A 21,593-nucleotide genomic window follows, 5' to 3' on the forward strand; every position below is an offset into this window, starting at 1 on the left:
TAACTTGGGGTTTTGTGAAAGATCTAAAGTGATGTAAAAGTTTACATGCATTGCATTTTTAAGCTTATCATCATAAAAACAATTTGCATTTATTATGATATGAAAATGTAAAATTCTAGAAGTACTCAGCAGGTGAGGCACTATCTGTGGAGACTGACCAGAGTTAACAGTTCAGTTTGATGACCTTTTATCAGAAGTGGGTAAAGTTACAAGTTAGTCTCACAGGGGCAAAGCAAATGTTTCTTTTCTTGCCCCATTCACGAAAGAAATATATAATGTGGCTACAGCATGTGTGCTGCTGTCTAAAAGCAAAAGGAAAGTGCAAAGGAAATTAAACAAAATGAGAGTAAAAGGTTTTGTTCTGAAATTGGTGAACTGAATGTTGAGTCCAGAGTGCTGTTCCTCAAACCTGTGTTCACTAAAATATTGCGGCAGATACTTATAGAGCATCTAAGAGAGCAAAACCCTTTAAAGAAGTGCTGTCAAGCAAAATGTATCGATAAATCACAATTGAGATATTTGGGCGAGTAATCAAAAGCCTGGTTAAAATTGTGTGTTGAAAGCTTTTTAAAGGAGAATCAGAGTGTTTTACAGTGGGTATTCCAGACCACAGGGCCCAAACAGCTGAGGATACAGCTGCTGATGGTTGGGTGATGAAATAAATCAAAGAACTGCAGGTGCTAGAGATCTGAAACAAAAACTCAACAGGTCTGGCATGTGGAGAGAAAAACAGAGTTAACATTTCAAGTCAAGTGATCCTATATCAGAACTGAAAGTAGCTAGGAAACATGAGGTATTTAGGCTGTTGAAGGGGTTTGGGGTTGGAGGGGGAGGAGTAAATAGATAGAGGAAAGAAAAAAAAGCACAAGCAGAAAGAATTGCTGATGATAGGCTGAGAAGGTAATAAATGGTGAATGGTTGCTAATGGGAACTGTAAATAGTTGAAAAACGAGTAACTTTCCAGAACAGAATACGGGAGTATGGGGGTGGATAACAAACGTGGAGAAATGTGTTACTGTTCTGAAATTGTTTAGTTTAATGTTGAGACCAGAGGGTTTAAGGTACCTAGATGGAAAAGGAGATGAAAATTTGTCAGATATAAGAAGTCAAACTATTAGTTCTTGGGAGCATTTACAGAATGGGAGAAGTGAGGCTGTGGAGGTACTTGAAATTGACAACAAGCATTTTAAAATCAAAAGTTTTTGGAAAAGCTCAGCAGGTTTGAGGAAGGGACACATTAACTCTGATTTCTCTCTACAGCTGCAGCCAGACATGCTGAGCTATTCCAGCAATTTCTGTCCTTATTTCTGAATTCCAGCATCCAGAGTTCTTTCGGTTTTTATTTTAAAAATCAAGGTACTTTCACACGAGGAACAAACATTGTTCAGCTTGTTTGGGCTAAATGGTAAACTGGTAAAAACTGGATAGGGATAGCAGATATTTGGATGAGCTCAAGATGGGAGTCCTGTCAGGAAATCATTAGAAAGTCATGCCTAAAGGGAACAAAAGCTTCAACGACGCAGGAAATGAGGTGAATCAGGGTCCAGTTAAACAGTGTCAGAGAAGTGGAAATAGGGGGTCTTGGTGTTGGTGAGATGAGAGGAGGTGATAGCACAGTGGTATTGCTGCTGCACTAGTAACCCAGAGACCCAGGTTACACTGCTGAGACCTGTGAATCCTTTCATTGCAGATGATGGAATTTGAACTTCTAGAGTCTGCATCTTTTTATTTTTCTTTATTTTTCATTGGGGGCTAAAACAGAAGGAAGATGATTTTAAAACCAAGGATTGGGGAAAGAATGGCTACACACATTAAAACAAATTATTGGAACTCACTGTGAGTTATGTTTCCACTGTTGCTTTGGAAGCAGTGGAGAAGGAGAGAAAAGCTAGCTCAGCTCAGAGGTATGTTTGCAGAGTGAGAGCCAAGTCCTCGAACTGCAACAAGTGCCCAAGATTTTTCCAGTTGTTATTAAATTGAACGCAATGAAAATGCCATATTTTACCATTATAATTTCCAAGATTTAAGTTTATTCCACTTGAATATCTAAGCTGTCCCATTCTAACAATAAAATTGATAACTTGTATATCTAAGTCAATTTGTGAATATATCATTATTTCAATTCTTAAATGTTTCCCTTTCCAAATAGTTGAAATCAATGACTTGTACTCACCCCATGACCAAGGAGACAATGAGCCATCTCATGACCTAGAATACATGCAAGTTGATCAGTATCTGCCACAGCTTTGAACAGCCCAGTCAAAACAAATACCTGCCCATTCTGTGTGAGAAGAAAACAATTTTATTAGAAAAGGACACTTCTTCAACACAAAATTAGGGAAAGTAAATGATAAGGCTGGAATTTAATGCTGAATGCTAACAGTTGTATACCAAATTTTGACTGCATTCAAAATTTGAAAATAAGTTATACAACTCCATATTAATTTCCCGAGGATCAAATAAATGCGTCAGTAAAATTGTCCAAATGATATAAGTTTTCATTGCTACTGTTGCTCATCACAAAACTAACAAATCTTATGACATTTGGTAAGGGAATGGGAGAAAAGGGAAAAGAAAGAAGAAAATAAACTGCTTCACAAGCTAATTACGGTGAAACATATTTCTAAATTACAATTTAGGAACCACAGGTGGAATTCTAATGTTTATGACATCATCTGAAAATCCAGTGGTGATAAATTAATCTCCACAGCAACTCTCTAATCAAGGTTACACTGTTTGAAAACCACTTTGCGAGTACAACCTAATTGGAGGCATTGGTGTGTGAGAGAGAGAATGAGATGATATGACTGGATGTTGAGTGCATGCCAGAAGGGCCCAAGGATTTACTGGTGAGTAAGTGATAGGGATGGTGAACTTTGACCAGTGTGAGGGAGTGGTGGTTTGCTGAGGAGGTGCTATGTGAAGGTGCATTCACCAAACTTGACCACCCACGTGAGGTCACTGTATTACTTGTATTTACCTTCTGAGTGTGATCTTTGAAGACTTTCCTAGTTGTCTACAAAACAATGGTATCAGCCCTCATGTTCAGCTTGCCAATAATGTCTCCAGCCTCACTTGTATCACACTGGAACACCATGCGCTGATGATAACTTTCCATAATTGAAATTATATAAATATTATTCTATGCGACTTATCTTTAGGAGCCTACCTTCTAGAACAGCAGACTAGTTAATCCATATGGTGTCTGCACAATGCTGATTTGCCTCCTATTGAACATAGAAGCAGACAGCAGCACAAAGGAGCTATGGGACATAATGAATTGTGTGCTACATTCATGCAGGTAAGGTAGGTACACCAAAATTTGCACACTGGCCACCTCAATGCAGGCAACTAGGAAGGAGTCATGAAGGCCACATGCAAAAACTGGGGCACTTTACTCAACCAAAAGTATATTACTGATTAAAGCACAGCCTTCTAGTATGCAATATCAATATTTGCTGAAAATATTTGGTCAGACTGAAGCAAAAAATAGAAACCATTTTCCTGAGCTTTTAAATGATATACTTCAACCTCATTACAGAAATGGCATCCTGATAGTTATGTAAGTGTTTAAGGGTCTGAAGGATTAATACTCAGGAGAGCCTTGTTCACCACCCACTATGATGATATCATAAGGACTTATGGGCAGAGCAGCTTAGGCCCTAATATTCAGAACCTCCTCTTAGTCTCTATAACAATGTCTATCATATCAATGTAAACTGTAACCAGTCGTTAACAATGCAATAAATTACTTGTTCAATACAACAGCATCTTGTAGTTATTGACCAATAAATGGTTTTCCTCCATCACAAAAGATCAAGCATACCCTGTAAATCCCTATACATAAAAGGAGATAGTGGCAGCAAAAGTACCACATGGTGAGACACAGACTTGCTTTAAGTGCATGTTCAACATTGATCAGGCAGATAGGAGAGGTGGGCTCCTACGTTGAGGGCTGAGGGCTGCAGCAATGGGAGGAAGAAGGCAGCCACCAAATTGCTGGGAAAGATAATGTTTGTTAAATATTATCATGTGTTGATATGACTTAAGCATAAGCATGATCTGGGAATGACTTCACAGGCTTCCTTCCTGCAAACGCCACAGGAGTCATTTCTGGATTATTTAAAACAACTCTTAAATTCAGTAAAAATAACATATAGCAAGTGTAAAGATAGACATATTAACAGAAGAACAAGCAAAGAGCAATAAACCTGTGCCACCCAGATAACAATGCATCCACACAAATTGTGCACAATGTACTGATTATCTTATTTTAAATGATGAATAATTTAGTTTAAAAGCATTCTTTCTTTCTTTGGTTAAAAAAATAATCACATTTTAAAGGGAGTGCATCCTCAAAATCTTCAGTGTTGAGTCAGTTTGAAATCATAACATGCTCGAAACAAGGTCTATTCCATCTTGTAAATGTGGTAAGATTATGGCAGTGAATCATTGGTAAAGAAACACAACCACTGGCACAAAAGGAACATCCAATGCAAATGTTTTGCCACTGGCACACACTATTGAAATGAAGTAGTGCAGATCAACTTGAGTGCTGAATGTCTCTTGAAGCTGGCACAATTGTTAAATAGGTTTTGCAGTAGAAATCACTAATTCCTTCATTTTTAACTGATATAGTCTACAGGAAATTCATCATTGGCCTGCTCCTAGTGAACAATTAATTTTATATATAGATTAGGTTTACAGTACACAAATATTACTTCAGATTTAAAAGTGTATTTTCTAATTGCTACCGGATAAAAATACCATACTAGGATGTACCCTTACAAAAATCTTTGTTCAATATGTAAATCCAATCTAAATAACATGCTGAAATCACAAGAGCTATGTACTCATTTTTGGTAGTAAATCAGATTGTAATCCAAAGAAACTCTCTTTCTTATAATATTCACTCACGTTGTACCTAGAGGCCCAAAAACATTGGGGTTGGGAATTCAGCAACACCTAGGAAATTGAAAATGAAGCTATGCCCTTTCCTCATGATGTTGTCCTGTGCACTGATGCACAACATTCCATCACTTGTAGATGGTTAATGATAACTGATAAGTTCACATTATTGTCACCAGGAGGCCTTAATTAAATATCATTTTCAGCTATATTTTAGAATAAAATGCTAATTGGCACTTATTATTGGGTCCTGCTTCATTGTATAAAGTAGCATCAAGCATAGGTTGATGAGATTCTAAATTAATTGGAATATGACACGGATTAAGTTGGACATTTAACAAAAGCTGAAGCGTTAGAGACACTTCACTGATTAAACATTGTAATGACATATTAACTGCAGAGAAATACTAATCAAGTAAGCCACAAGAGGATAGAATAAGGAAATTATTTTTCAATTGTACTACAGAATTCGTAACTGAATATAACAACTCTGATACTGCAAAGATCCCAATTAAGCTGTTAATGTAGTATACTAAATGTTTACATCTTTAGCCTAAAGACATTTCATGGTTTATTTCTTACTGGCATGACAAAAGCATTGATCTCTGGATCTTCAACAACATTAATACTCCATTTAGTTTCAGAAACTCCTGGGATATCTTTGTTTTTTTCAACCAACTGGCTGAAAATAAACTGAGTGGTTTTATACATTGGGTCATTCGCAGGTAGAATTTTATCCTTGTAGCTCTCCAGCACCTAAGGGAGGAAAGAAATAATGAGAAACAAATGTGGTTTCAGCATCAATTCTTCAAGATAAAATTAATCGAACAATTCATTTAAAAATGTTAAGACAATAATTAAGCTGAATGTTAAGTGTGTGTTTTCTCCCCAGGCCTGTTTGATCTTCTGGGCCACACCATGACTGAACTTTTCAAAATGTCACTATAAGCCAGGCACTGGAAAATATCAAAGAATAGCTAAGGCATGATTTCGCCCTCCACTGTCCTTCCAAAATACCATGGTTAAGCTCAAAAATTAAGCTATCAAAGTTGTATTATTCCATTCCAAGTTTCTGATACACCAATTGGATATCAAACTGAGTAGGAAATCTATGTAATCTAAGCTTAGCAACACTATGAGTTCAGTGACTACATGAGCTATGATGCCGCTTGCCCACAGGAACTGCCTCCTCCAACATCTCCAAAATGTCTTCTTCCTCCCTTTCAAAAGCTCTGTCCCTACAGCTGTAAGATTGGTACCGCTACAATCTTTAATCACAGTCTGAGCATTTTGAGGCAACTCAAGGTACAAAATGTGCATTGCATGCAAGGAGCAATTACTTTACAATACAAGAATGGTTACACTTCAAAAATAATTCATTCTCTGTAAAATGCTTTTGGGTTCTACTGAAGTAATGAAAGTCATGAGCCCTGGAGAAATGAAAGTTTGTTCTTTCTTTAGTTATTGTCCTTCATGCACTTCAGGTAATAAAATACAGTGCAATGTTAAAATATACCTTGTAAGAATCACATCTAGTTGTACTTACTCAAAGCATACTCCAGCAACCCCTGTATGGATTAGTTACACTGTGCTACCGTTTATCAGAAACTGGCTAATCTATACCTTGGTGTATAAGAGAATAGTATCAAGCAGAGTGTGATGTTTTAGAATTCATCTACATTTCCTCAGATTCTCACAATGCATTAATTACAAAAGGTTTACATCTTTCTACATAAAGACATTGCAAAAACATGAATTTGTGAAGGAAGAATCGTACTTAGTCTAATCGCACCTAGCCAAATCCTCCTTTATTAAAAATAATTACACAAGTGTTTCATATCACTCATTTTTCCAACATTAATAGCTTCTTAGTCACTTCCAATATCATTTCACAAGTTGCTGAATGGTTTTGCTATCACCTTTACATTTTGCTAAATTTCCTTCCAGGTCCAACAAATAAATAACAGAATAAAGGTGCTATATTTTACAAATGCTTTATAGTGAGTTAAGTGTATTTGTTCTCCTCACAACCTGACAGTCTGACAAGCTATTATTTGGTAAACTTAAGGCTTATCAATCCATTATGCAGCAAATTATTTCTGATGTATAATATATAATCATAAGTGTGTTGCTACTCAGTGTCCTGGTTTTACTTACAAATATATAGGGAAGAAATTCTTTAAACAGCGTCTCAAAAAGAAAATTATTTTGAATTTGTAGCTTTTAAAAAGTACAGTTTTCAGAATTGCAAAGAATAATCATTGCCATTTGATAGTCTTGAAAATGTGGATGCATTTTCTGCTGAAATTTATTTTAAAATGACAAAGCTACAAATGAACAACTGCAGCCAGGTGGACAATATGTTTCAGAATTTAAGAACATTCCTCCACTCCAACATAAAAAACACTGAACATTTACTTAGTGGACTTTAGCACTAATTACTGTGGCCTCGATTATATAACTGGCCTGATGGAAACTGCTACTGCTATCTTTAGTTCTTGCCAACCATATTTTACATAACACTGAACTAGCTTAGCTCCAAAATAAACTGAACACTACATTGTGTCTATACCAGCTCTCTAAGCATTTTGATTATTATTATTCTCCTGCCTTTTTGTGATAATCTTGCAAAATTATTCCAATTTAAAATAATTACTTAATGCCCACTTGAATGCCTTAACTGAATCTGCCTCCACCACACTTCAAGGTGGTGCATTCCATACACTAATTATTCAATGTGCAAAAATGTTTTTTTTTCTCAGCTTGCACTTTTTTATTTTTGCAAAACACTGAACTTGCACACCCGGTTCTTAATCTAAGAGTGCAAACAGTTTCTCCTCATTTAGTCTATCCAGACCCCTCACAATTTTGAAAACTTCTATCAAATCTCCTCTTAGCCTCAGTCTGTCCAAGGGAAAGAGTCCTAACTTTTTACGTCTATCCTCATAACTGAAGTTTCACATCCCTAGAACCATTATTGTAAACCCTTCTCCACTTTCTCCAATGCCTTCACATCACACTAAAGCGTGATGCTCAGAACTGGACACAATACTCCACACACAAATTCAGCAAACCTCTTGAGTCTATGACCCGATAAATGAAAACTGGAATACTGTAATGTGATATTAACAGCTCACTCTACCTGTCCTGCCACCTTTCATGTCTTAATGTACACACACACACACACACACACACACACACACACACACACACACACACACACACACACACACACATTGAGGTGTCTCTGCCCCTTTCCTTTAGAATAGTTGCTTTTACATAAGGTCTCTTCATTTTTGTTGTATCAAGGTGTATTAGCTCACACTGCTTCACATTGCACACCAGCTGTCACCTGTAAGTCACTCCACCAACTTGTCAATGTTGTCTTGGAGTTTTCCCCTGTCCACCTCACAGTTTACAATGCTCTCAGGTTTTGAGTCATCTGCAAATTTGAAGTTGTCCCCTGCACACCAAGATCTACACTTGTTTTTCATTAGAAAAAACAAGGGTCATGATACAGAACCTGGAAAGCACCACTTCAAACCTTTCTCCAGCCCAAATCAGTTCAAGTTAACCTTCAGTCTATGGATTATATTCCTCAGCCAATTCTATATCTATGTTATTACTAACTCTTTTACTCCATGAGATATAACTTTTCCCACAAAACTACTGTGGGTACTGTATTGAAAACCCTATGCAAGTCTATGTGCACCAGAACAACACCTCTTCTAAGAACTTCAGCAAATTAATCAGACTGAACGTTCCCTAAACAAATCCATGTTGGCTCTGCCTACGCAACTAATGTTTTTCCATGTCACTATGCTGAATGTAAGTTTGCTCACTGAGCTAGAAGGTTCATTTTCAGACGTTTCATCACCATACTCGGAAAACATCATCAGTAAGCCTCTGGTGAAGCACTAGTAGTGCAACCTACTTTCTATTTGTGTTTAGGTTTTCTTGGGTTGGTGGTGTCATTTCCTGGGGTGGTGTCATTTCTTGTTCTTTTTCTCAGAGAGTTGTAAATGGTGTCCAAGTCGATGTATTTGTTGATAAAGTTCCACTTGGAATGCCGTGCTTTAAGGAATTCTCGTGCTTGTCCATGTTTGGCTTGTCTGAAGGTGGATATGTTGTCCCAGTCATCTGTATGAAAGGATACTAGTGATAGTGGATCATGTCTTTTTGTGGCTAGTTGATGTTCATGTAGCGTGGTGGCTAGTTTTCTGCCTGTTTGTCCAATGTCCTGTTTGTTACAAAACAGGAGCCCCCCACCCCCATAGTTTCGCGCTACCTGGAACACCAACATACAGATTGGCCAAGGAACCAAAGATGAAAACATTTACAAGACTCACACCACTCCATTCACTCCACCCAAGAATACCTGAATACCAAAGACACCAAGACAGAAGAGGACAAAATAATGGTCTCCTTTGACGTAACAGCCTGTTCACATCCGTCAGAGCCATAAAGATGTACAGCATGGGAACAGGCCCTTTGGTCCAACCCGTCCATACTGACCAGATATCCCAACCCAATCTAGTCCCACCTGCCAGCACCCGGCCCATATCCCTCCAAACCCTTCCTATTCATATACCCATCCAAAAGCCTTTTAAATGTTGCAATTGTACCAGCCTCCACCACTTCTTCTGGCAGCTCATTCCATACTCGTACCACCCTGTGAAAATGCTTCCCCATAGGTCTCATTTATATCTTTCCCCTCTCACTCTAAACCTATGCCCTCCAGTTCTGGACTCCCCCACTCCAGGGGAAAGACTTTGTCTATTTATCCTATCCATGCCCCTCATAATTTTGTAAACCTCTATAAGGTCACCCCTCAGCCTCTGACACTCCAGGGAAAATAGCCCCAACCTGTTCATCTTCTCCCTATAGCTCAAATCCTCCAATCCTGGCAACATCCTTGTAAATCTTTTCTTAACCCTTTCAAGTCAACATCAACCTGGCCAAAGAAACACTGACTACATTATTCAGAAGAACCAAAGACACAGAGTTCCCTACCAGCATTTTAGGTTTACTTACAGCAAATGGGTTTCAGTAGTTCAAGAACACAGCTTGCCACCAAACACTACTAACTTCATCAGCAAGGACAACATCATCAAGCTAGTGGACCAATGCCTTACCACATGTTTCACTTTCAACAACAAAACCTACAGACAAACCAACGGAACACCCATGGAATCACCAACATCAGGGTTCTTAGCAGAGGCAGCAATGCAGAATCTCAAACAAACTGCTCTGCCAATCATCCAACTCAAATTTTGGGTCTGCTACATGGATGACACCTTTGTCATCACTAAACGAAACAAGTTAGAGGAAACCTTCAAGATCATCAATAATACCCTTACTGGCATAAAATTCACTAAAGAGGAGGAAAACAACAACAAACTGCCATTCCTAGATGTCACAGTAGAGCAAACAGTCAATGGGGAACTTCAAACCAGCGCCTACAGGAAAACAACACATACGGACCAAATAGTGAACTACAGAAGTAATCATCCCAACATCCACAAACAAAACTGCATTAGAACATTATTTCAATGAGCCACCGCACACAGCAGCACAGAGGTACTGCAAAGAGTTGAGGAAAATCACCTATACATCGTATTCAAAAAGAATGGGTACCCACTAAACACAGTCCGCCGATTTCTCAGCAACAAACCCAAACAAGCAGACAAAACCCATCTAGAAATCCTAGCCACACTCCCCTACATCAAAGACATCTCAGAAATGACTACCAGACTACTCAGAAATGGTAGCCCACAAACCCACCAACACACTAAACTTATGCTTCACCAGAGGCTCATTTATGATGTTACCAAGTATGGCGATGAAATGTCTGAAAACGAACCTTCCAGCTCAGTGAGCAAACTACATCCAGAACCTCAACCTGAGCTACAAATCTTCTCAAAACATGCATGTTAATACTAATTGTTGTTTCTAGCAGTTTCCCTACCAGTGAAGTTAAACTTACAGGCTTGTAATTACAGGGCGCATCTTCAACAATCTTTTTGAACAAGACAAAATTTTTGTAATTCTCCAGTCCTCCATCACCACTTCCGAATCCAGAGAAGATTGAAAGACCCAAAATTGTCCTAAAACAAGTGCTGGGTTAAAAGCAAAATTCTGCAGACGCTGAAAATCAGAAATAAAAACAGAAATTGCTGCAATTACTCAGCAGGTCGAGCAGCATTCTGTAAAGACAGAAACAGTTAACTTTTCAAGTTAAATACGACTTGAAGAATCATTCAACTCAAAACATTAGGTCCGTAGATGACTCCACAGTTGAGTTTTTCCAGCATTTTCTGGTTTTATTACTGCAAAATAAGGTCACTTAATCTTCAATTCTGAAAAGGGAGCACTGGGAAACTCATAGTTTCAGCGCCAGAGATTCTGCAAGTTCAATGAGGCTTTTCAGAACTGAACAGAAAGTTTCTGAAGTTGCATCTTTTCTAATTCCATTAAAATGTATATTTAATGTTATTTGTCTTAGCAAGGGAATCTTTACAAATACACAGTTATAAAATAAAAATTAGTGGCACTCTACTAGTTCATGAATTTGTCAATTTGGCAACGTCTTTGCTAACAGCAAAAATACGCAACATGTTGGACTACAGAATCGCTAGTCTGAGCCTCCTGCCACCCTGTTGGACTATAACCTGGTGTTGTGTGAATTTTAACTTTGTACACCCCAGTCCAACACCGGATTCTCTAAATACATTGATTCACTCTTTCAGTTATCTTTAAAACAAACTCATTTCCATTAGCCTTCTCTGTCTCTTACAAACTGTTAAAAGCCAAGCTTAGCACCACACCTGACTGCTTCTTTGTCATTTACATCAATTCCTTTCATCCTGAATAGTACACACAACCTTAAGCCCTGTGCCTGGAGCTACATTTCTTAATTTAAAAGAAAACTATAAAATATACCTTGAAATGAAAGTGGAAACAATTATATATTAACTTGGTGTATTTTTTTTCTCTATTTATTAATTTTAGTAAACAATAGCTGCCAGTGGAAAGTTTGAGGCAATGGGCTAGACTTAATGGTGTATGCAGGGACCCCTCAGTTGAGGGTACAGAGTTCGCCAAGCAGAACGCCATTATACAGCCATTAAGTGACTGATTGTTATAGGTGAAGGTAGGTTTTTCTCCCCTCTGGGTGAGGCAATCCCACCTCAAAGAGCTGCCAGGGATTAGTTGTGGGGGCTACTGCCTTGAGGAAACCCTCCATTTGTCCAGAGGGAACCTCCTGCTTACCATCAACCTGAGCAAGGAAAAATGTTGGGCTGGACAGTTAGCATGGGACTCTACCACTAGGTAAATAACAGTGGCAACAGGAAGGCCATTAATTGGGAATTAAATGCCGATTTAAGAGTCTCAACTGGCCTGATGTCACTCCCACTGCTGGTAAAATGTGTTGGGGGCAGGGACAAATGCGTGCGCAGAGGATTGGCCATACACTAGATTTCATGTCGATTGAGAGGAGGGGAAACTCCCTCTGTTGCGGTTGGAAAACAAAGGAAACCTTGATCTCTGTTAACTGTCTTTCTAAAAATGTTAATAGGGATTTTAAAGATATTTTTAAAGTGCACAAATAAAATTAAGGAAGCATTTTCATAATTGCAAATAGAGCCTGAACAGAAAAGTAATTTTTTTTTTAGATTAGATTAGATTACTTACAGTGTGGAAACAGGCCCTTCGGGCTAACAAGTCCACACCGCCCCGCCGAAGCGTAACCCACCCTTACCCCTACATCTACATCTACCCCTTACCTAACACTACGGGCAATTTAGCATGGCCAATTCACCTGACCTGCACATCTTTGGAGTGTGGGAGGAAACCGGAGCACCCGGAGGAAACCCATGCAGACACGGGGAGAACGTGCAAACTCCACACAGTCAGTCGCCTGAGGTGGGAATTGAACCCGGGTCTCTGGCGCTGTGAGGCAGCAGTGCTAGCCACTGTGCCACCGTGCCGCCGTGCCACTAAATCTTTTAGGGATTAGATTTAGTGAAATTAGAGGAATGTGAATGAAATTGATCCAACTGTAAATATACTGCATAAATCATCTAATTTTCACTTACCAAAAACCTGAATGCCCTGGAGGCTGCAACTCCTGTCAGTCTAGAAAGTTTTAATTGTACTTTGTTCTAATTAAGTTAAATTGTGACAGGAGAAAGTTTGATTAGTATGTACATAAGTGCACATAGTAGTCTGGAGTTAGGTCATAGATCAGTCATGACCACATTAAATAGTGGAACAGACTACTGGGGCTGACTGGCCTACTCCTGTTCCTAATGTGGATCAGAGAAGTCTGTCATGTGCTACAAATCTAGAATGTTCTTGCAGAAAAGACTACACTCTCCTCAAAAGGAAATGCAGTGGCTTATGAATTTTCATCTGAGCTAGTATAATAAAGGGACATGATGTGGAGATGCCATGTTGGACTGGGGTGGACAAAGTAAGAAGTCACATGATGCCAGATTACAATTCCAACTGGTTTAGTTGAAATCACAAGCTTTAAGAGTGCTACTCCTTCGTCAGGTGAAGTGAAACCTTGCAAATTCAAATCAATCTGTTCATATTATAATCTGGTGTCATGTGACTTCTAAGAAAGGGACAAACCACGTGACAGCAATCAATGAATGGATTCTGGACTGGAGGGATATAAGTAGTGATGCTCCAGAGCAATCAGCTCAGGACCATTGTTGTTTTTAATATATTTCAGGTTGGACCAGGAAATAAGACGCAGGGCATTACAAGGAAACAAAAATAGCTAACTGTGAAGAGTCCAGAAATATATGGAGGCATAATATCTACATTTCAGGAACATTACGTTGTCAAGTTATTCAGTAATTGAGAGTATTGGCTGAAGTGTACTATGTAATTTGTGCAGCTAACTAGAGTACTAATTTATTCATATGTACTGAAAGGATTATTACACAAGTGATCTGGAAGTCCGAAGTGTGAAAACGTTTCCCTACTGTGTTGCAACTGGAAACAGAAATGAGAGAATGCAAGTGCGGAGGCAAGTGGAGTCAGAATGTGAGTTCCTCTTTCAGGCTGTTAATCTGGTCCAATAAGGAAGCCATGGCTGACAAGATATAAACAGGAGTGTCAGAGCTCTGCTCAATCTGAGAGGTGGCTCTGAGAAAGCTGGACTCCACTTGTAAATAAAGGGTGACGTGGTGATTCTGAGGAGTTACTTCAGCAATAATAAGAGATGGGTCAAGAATTCACCAAGGCTTCTTCAACAGCATTTTACAAACCCTCAACCTCCATTAACAAGAAAAATAATGACAGAAGATGGAAGGGGACACCACCATGTGCAATTACCCCTGTAAGTTATATATGATCCTCACATGGAAGTATACTGTCGTTCCTTCAGTGTTGGTAGATCCAAATCTTGCAGTTTCCTCCCCGACAGCATTGTGGGGGAATCTAAATCAACACCTCCCCCCATGAACTGTAACAGTTCAAGAAGGTGACAACTCCATAATATTCTCAAGTGTGGAGGCAAGTGCTCAAGAACAAAATATCAGATGACATGGCAGATGCCTGAAAAGATGAGAAGAATCAGTAGTAAACACCTTCAGCAAATTAAAAATCAGTGCCATGAAAGCCTCAAGAATGACTATTTTGCAGATACAAGAGAACAGTAGTAGCAAAGATGCTGGATTACTGTCTGCCAGAGGAAGTCAAGAACAGGAGCAAATGAAGATTAGACTAGATTCCCTACAGTACAGAAACAGGCTGTTCAGCCCAACAGCTTCACACTGACCCTCCGAAGAATAACCCACCTCGACCCATTTCCCCAAACTATATTTACCCCTAACTAACATACCTAACACTATGGCCAATACCTGACCTGCACATCTTTTGGATTGTGTGAGGAAACCGGGGCACCCGGAGGAAACCCACGCAGACACGGGCAAAATGTGCAAACTCCACACAGACAGTCACCCAAGGCTGGAATCGAACCCAGGTCCCTGGCGCTGAGAGGCTGCAGTGCTAACCACTGATCCACCATTCCCAGCTACTAACAAAGTCACAAAGAGCTACTAACAAACATAGTAAAGGTGCAAAAAAGATTCTAGTACAAAACAATTATATAAAGAGCTTATGTGCAAATAAAAGAGAACTGAAAACAAAACAATGGAGGTCTGGGCACGTGCACAGAGTCTTCAATGATGGATGCATTGATATTTCTGTGTTAAATTTCAGTGAGAGATTATGGGGAAAGCGATTGAAGTGCCATCTACTGGTTCATAGAGAAATTACGACAGATCTAAATGAATAGCTGCCTTTAAAAACCTTTAACATGAGAAACTCAACAGGAATGTTGATGCAGAATATTTCAATGGCATATATTTGGATATAGTACTTGGATAATAAATTATTATAGATTTAGGACAGACTATAAGCACTCAGTGGAATGTAATGATTTTTTTTTAAAAGACAACAGCTGAAGATGTCATTCAGGATAAATTTGTGTTGACAGACACAAAAGCTAAGGATACAGTTCAGACCCTTTTGTATTCAATACATACTTACCGACTGGTACTCAAATTCAGCGAGTTGCAGAAATTGTCGTTTGCTGAACATCAGTAGACGAGTTCGGCCTGTAATAGGATTCTTGTCCAAGTGGGTCCAAAAATATACTGCAATCAAACATGACAGACTACATATGCCGAATAGAATTCTCCACTTGTGCCTTTTCACATTATCTTTAAGTAGCTCCTGTTTGTCAGGTGGAAGAGCCTGCCACCATTTCCTTATACTCCTGAAAGCACACAAAATAAATCTGTTACAACCTGATGAAAGCTTGCTATTTTCTGCACTATAGACACTGTAGCTTGCTTAAATTCTGAAATGCTTGCCATATGTATGCAGTCATCTCCCATTACGCCAATGCACTTAACTCTTTTTTTTTGGCTTTAGTCTCTGTCATTTTATCTTTAGGCTAAAACATCAAAGACAAGGGTTTCTCATACCTCAGCAACAGCACAAAATGAGAATACAATTAACTGACTGAATGGTTGTTGATCTCAGACTGCTCCATAAAATACCAAGCTGAAGCTAATACAGCTGGGTGGAATTGATATAATTGTTCAATGCTCAAACGTAAGGCTAATTTCATTGCAAAATATAAAAACAATGAAATGCAATTAAAACATATCCAGTGGTTAATATTTATGTAAATGAGTATTGATGTTGGACCCCCTGAGAAACGTGCCTTCCACAAATTGACACATAACGACCTACCCCTTGCATGTTTCTCATACATAGATGGTGTGTTTACTATATGTGAATCCACACTACATGCAAAAATGTCCTTGTATATCTTAATAAGTTACATCCTAAGTGCAAATTCACATTTGAAATGGAGCAGTCAAATGAGCTCCCTTTCTTCAATGTCCAGCTGAGCAATCTGTGAAAGTTTCTTTGCTCTATCTATTGCAAACCTACCTTCACTAGTCAGCATACACACCAGCATTCCTGCAGTTTCACATGCTAGAAGATTGCCCTTATCAGCAATCTCAGAAATACAGCACAAGGCATACTTGCAAACCTGATGTAGAAATGGGCACATCAAAGTCATTCTGTAGGATAATGGCTACTCTGATTAGATCATTTCTCACTTATATTGTGAAACTCATGCAAGGCCCAAAGATAGTCATTTTGATCTTGAAAACGACCCAGCCTACCTCAGATTATATTGGAAAGGGCAAGGTATCTTAAAAGCTTGAGCACTAGGTGAAGCTAGCTGTTTAATGCTGCTACTACATAGTAACAACAGGAATGGTGTCCGCCACAAACAGGATGCTGCCATCCAGCCAAAAGAAAAGTTCTTCCTATCATACAAATGAGTAATGTGGTTTACGACTTTCAGTGCCTGTGTGATGCCAGCTACACTAACCATACATCCCACAGATTGGTGAATCATCTCAAACAGCATGTCCCTTCAGCTGATTGCAACAAGCAACGCACTAACTGTACCAACCAGTCCGAGCCTGCAAAACTCGCAATACTGTCCAATATTAGATGTGATTCTGCAATTGGATAACATCTGCTACATAAGCCTGAAAGTATGAGGAAGTATGCTGACATCCAATTCAAGATTGTCAGCTGGCTTGCAATGTCGTGTCCTGGAAGTTACATACATTCGTGTACATAGAATGTGTACCTAGACAGAGCCTGCACTGCACTTGTTCCAATTCAATAAAATAAATGACTGCCAATCACTGTCGATTGCTCAAGGCAATGTGCTAATAATAAGAGTCAACCTGCCTGCTTTAAAATTTAAACAAAATCTGGTTATTAACTCTCCATCAGCAGTAACAAAATGGATGCTTGCTCCATGGCAACACCTCTTCTCATTCAGCATAAATGTTGTGTTTCCCCTTTTATTTGTTTTCTTGTGAATTGTCCTGATGAGTGCAAGAGACAAAGCTTCAATAAAATGTATTTCATTTCAACAATTCTCAAGTCTTATACTATCAAATGACTAAATATCTATCTTGCAAGCAAAATACTTCAAAAATGAAAACAAAAATATTGCTTTATCCTTGCCCAATTCACAGAATACTTTCAACCCAAATTAGTTGTAGTAACATTTTCGAACTATACAACAAAAGATCAGTCTAGCAAAGGGGAAGTGCTTATGTAAAGAAAAGCGATGCATCAATATAAAGTACTGTCCATCAAGGTGAGTTTTCAAAAGATATTCGACTCATTTACTCCTCGGCAGCCTTTAACCTCATAAAATTAGCCAAACTCAGAGTTAACACTGTCTGATGTGGATTAGCAGAGCCATTCTAATATAGCATTTCTGCCACATTTGCTGCAGAGGAACACAGCGCATGGAGGAAATGCATGGTTTGTTGGCCTCTGAGCCCTCAGCCAACTGATCTTTTATTTTCTGCTCAAGACTTATAACACTTTTCTAAAACAGTCAGCCTCCAACTCATTAACTACATCCCCAAAATTTTAACTTGCGTAATTTTGAAAAAATATTTGTGAGGTATTTCTTAAGGAATTATGGAGATTTTATAGTGTCCTTTGATGCCAGATCTGATGAGGACTGAAGGGTTTCTAAACTTCACAGTCAACATAGAAACACACATGACAGAGCAAACAAAATTTTCACTCCTCATCCAGGATCAGAAGGGTGTTGAAGATTTCATATGATGAGGTTGCAGCTAATTTTAACGAAGTGGTTCCCGAGAGAGAAAAGATATCTCAGATAATGCATTCTAGATGAATGAAAGCTTTTTTTAAAAAGAAAATATGATTTAACCTCTTCTAAACTTGGGAAGGAGGAATTATGAAAACTATTTCCCACTCCAGTAAAAAAGCTTTTCTGATATACTCAAACTTTACCGTCTGTAAAAATATGCAACAAGTTTGTTTAAAATGGTATTTTCTCTCGGTCCTTTGGTAAGTTTCTTTGCTGTGCTCATAAAAGGATTTCTTGAGCAACTGGTTAGGAAGAAAAGTTCACTCTGGGCCTACTTAAATAATGCACTAATTCACATCAACTCGCCTCATTAGTAACTTGCCCGCACCAATGGTGCCCCTTTTCACTCAATTCTAGGTTCATTCTGCCACTCATTGTTCCCAAACTAAGAAGCTACTCATCGGATATTTGCTGAAAGATCAGAATCCCAAGTGCCTGCACCATATTTAAACCGGGAAGGGCAATGGTATTCAAAGCATTAGGATCATCAGAAATTCAAAGACCCATCAGCCTGAGTCCTCCACAAAAAATGGGTCAGTACGTAATGTTCTGGGCCTCTAAAGGGCCTCACACTGGTGGCTCTTGAAGCCTCCTCCCTCACAGGAGGTGTGGTCATAGCCATTCTCTTTCCCATTGTGCAGTTTCAATTTCTAGCCTTATGGAAGGGGATAGTAAGTGCTCTTCTGACAGTGGTTTCAAGTCTCTGCCTCTACATGTCAGTAAGGCCCAAACATCAAGCTTTACTTCTTGACAGCCCTTCTTATAAAGCCATTAGGCTTAGCATCTCTTCAGATCCCCATACAACCTGGTTATACGAGCCCGCACGTACATACCTTCCCCCCTACACCAGACTCCTGGCATATGAGGTCACAATATCGGGTGTGGTCCCACACTGTCCCCAGCCTCTCCACTTGAAGCCAAGGTGCTCCTAACCAGGGATGAAACACCCTCCCATGTCCCATTCCCATCCACGTTTTACCGCAGTTCCTCATCTCACAAAAAAATAATTTCCCCTTCATAACTATCATTCTATTCTTTCCCCCCCATTCTGCAGCCCCTAATCCCCATAAATATTTTCCCAACTCTCCTTCCTATGGCAACAGTCCCCTACCCCACAACTCATCTTCCTCTAGGTTTCACTGGATTGACCAAACTGACTACCTATAACACATCAGCGACCTAGCCAGACAGCTCCAGATGAGAAGTGTTTGGACACATAACTGATACCTGTATATCTGCCCGACTGCATTAATCCTACTCCCTGGATTGGCAGCAATGGGGCCATAGGTCTTACCATTATTCACTCCTGAACGCAGAGGCATGGACTTCCTGAGTGAGAAACACCCCTTATCAGATGCCTATTCCCTGGACTGGAGGCTATCCTTGATTTATTGGGCTGGATCCCCTGACTAATGGATGCCTCCATGGACTTTGGTGAGGACTATTTCCATAAGACTGAACATGGTTTCTTGCAATTTGTCTGCAGCGTAAGTTGTTTGCGTGTGGTGGAGGTAAAGCAGGACATATGCCATTGCGACTGAGGACTGCTGAAGAGCAAGGCAAGCTTCCTGCTTCTGTGACCGCACAAGTTATGGCAAGGCAGGGGATTCTGTAAGCTTCAATAGATGCTGAGTAAGCAAGCAGCTCTGAAACGCAGCCTGTCTGTTCATGCATGCAGGGTGTCCTTGCAACAGCCTTTCAATGCAAGCTGATCGGCCCTGCAATGTGGGTCGGTGCTTGCTAAGGATTGGAAAGGTGCCATGAGGATCTTGAGGAGATGATACATATCAGATGCCAAACATCCATGGATAATGGATACAATTCCTCTTTATTTTAAATCTGTTTCTGCAATGAACCTCCATGGTCCATCAATGGCAGCGACTTCTGAAACCGGAAGTCGATGCTGGACATTTCAGAAAATTCTGCCACATTTCTCACCACTGTCCTGCTCAGGTTGTGATAAGATTTTGGCCCTTGTCTTCCATTAGTTAACCAAGCTCTAACCATGCTAATGTACTGCAACAAACACCACAGGGTTTTATCTTGTTCTACAGCCTTCTTAATGGATTCTCATTGAATGCCTTTTGGAAATCCAAACATATTATGTCTATTGATTCCTTTTTATCTACCCTGCTTCTTACTTCCTCAAAGAATTCTAAGAAAATAGTCAGACATTATTTCCCATTTTTGAAGCCAAGTTGATTCTGCATGATTACATTATCTACCTCTAAATTCTGAGGTATTGCGTCCTTTATAATATGGTTTTAAAATGTCAGATGTGAAGCTAACTGGCTTATACTTTCTCTTTTTGAATAAAGACGTTAGTGAGTAAGGGGGTCACTATGGAGCATGGTCAATGTGGGAATGCAGCAGAGTCGGACAAAGGTCCAGTGAGTTAATGACTGCACTTTTGAAAATTTGGTTTAAAGCAGGATTGCAACTGGCATATTCTTTCCAAATTCAATTTTCAAGTTCAAGTCAGATTAGTACAGCACCTTTAAAAAGGCAGAATAACCTAATCAAAGAAGGTAGCTGCCTGATGCAGGCTTTCAGATATCAAGCACCAAATTGCTCTACCCAAATCAGGTTTTGATCACTGTAGCTAATAGATTCTCTGAACAGGTCTTCATAAGAAAGAAAATTCTGTCACCTCATGGTTAGTAAGGAACATAGAGTCATAGAGTTGTACAGCATGGAAACAGACCCTTCGGTCCAACCCGTCCATGCCGACCAGATATACCAACCTAATCTAGTCCCACCTGCCAGCACCCAGCACATATCCCTCCAAACCCTTCCTATTCATACACCCATCCGAATGCCTTTTAAATGTTGCAATTGTACCAGCCTCCACCACTTCCTCTGGCAGTTAATTCCATACAGGTACAATCCTCTGCATGAAAAAGTTGCCCCTTAGGTCTCTTTTATATCTTTCCCCTCTCACCCTAAACCTATGCCCTCTAGTTCTGGACTCCCCCACCCCAGGGAAGACTTTGTCTACTTATCCTATCCATGCCCCTCATAATTTTGTAAACCTCTATAAGGTCACCCCTCAGCCTCTGACACTCCAGGGAAAACAGCCCAGCCTGTTCAGCCTCTCCCTATAGCTCAAATCCTCCAACCCAGGGAACATCCTTGTAAATCTTTCCTGAACCCTTTCAAGTTTCACAACATCTTTCCGATAGGAAGGAGACCAGAATTGCACACAATATTCCAACAATGTTCTGTAAAGCCACAATATGACCTCTCAACTCCTGTACTCAATACTCTGACCAATAAAGGAAAGCATACCAAACACCTTCTTTATTATCCTACCTACCCACGAATCCACTGCTATGAACCTGCACTCCAAGGTCTCTTTGTTCAACAACACTCCCCAGGACCTTACCATTAAATGTATAAGCCCTGCTAAGGTTTGCTTTCCCAAAATGCA

General features: G+C 39.5%; 1 protein-coding gene across 5 annotated transcripts in view; it reads right to left on the bottom strand.

Moving 5' to 3' along the window:
• oma1 (OMA1 zinc metallopeptidase) overlaps positions 1–21,593 on the bottom strand; it is a 69,895-nt gene that overhangs the window by 42,082 nt on the left and 6,220 nt on the right. For 4 of the 5 annotated variants that reach the window (XM_072574210.1, XM_072574211.1, XM_072574212.1 and 1 more), the window contains 3 exons: positions 15,478–15,706; positions 5,491–5,664; positions 2,174–2,281 (listed from right to left, as the gene is read on the bottom strand). In XM_072574210.1, the coding sequence (XP_072430311.1) occupies positions 2,174–2,281; positions 5,491–5,664; positions 15,478–15,706 (511 nt within the window). The remainder of the gene's footprint in view (positions 1–2,173; positions 2,282–5,490; positions 5,665–15,477; positions 15,707–21,593) is intronic. The other variant, XM_072574213.1, reaches the window with a different exon arrangement.

This window comes from Chiloscyllium punctatum, chromosome 7 (assembly GCF_047496795.1).
Source record: "Chiloscyllium punctatum isolate Juve2018m chromosome 7, sChiPun1.3, whole genome shotgun sequence".
NCBI classification, from domain to species: domain Eukaryota; kingdom Metazoa; phylum Chordata; class Chondrichthyes; order Orectolobiformes; family Hemiscylliidae; genus Chiloscyllium; species Chiloscyllium punctatum.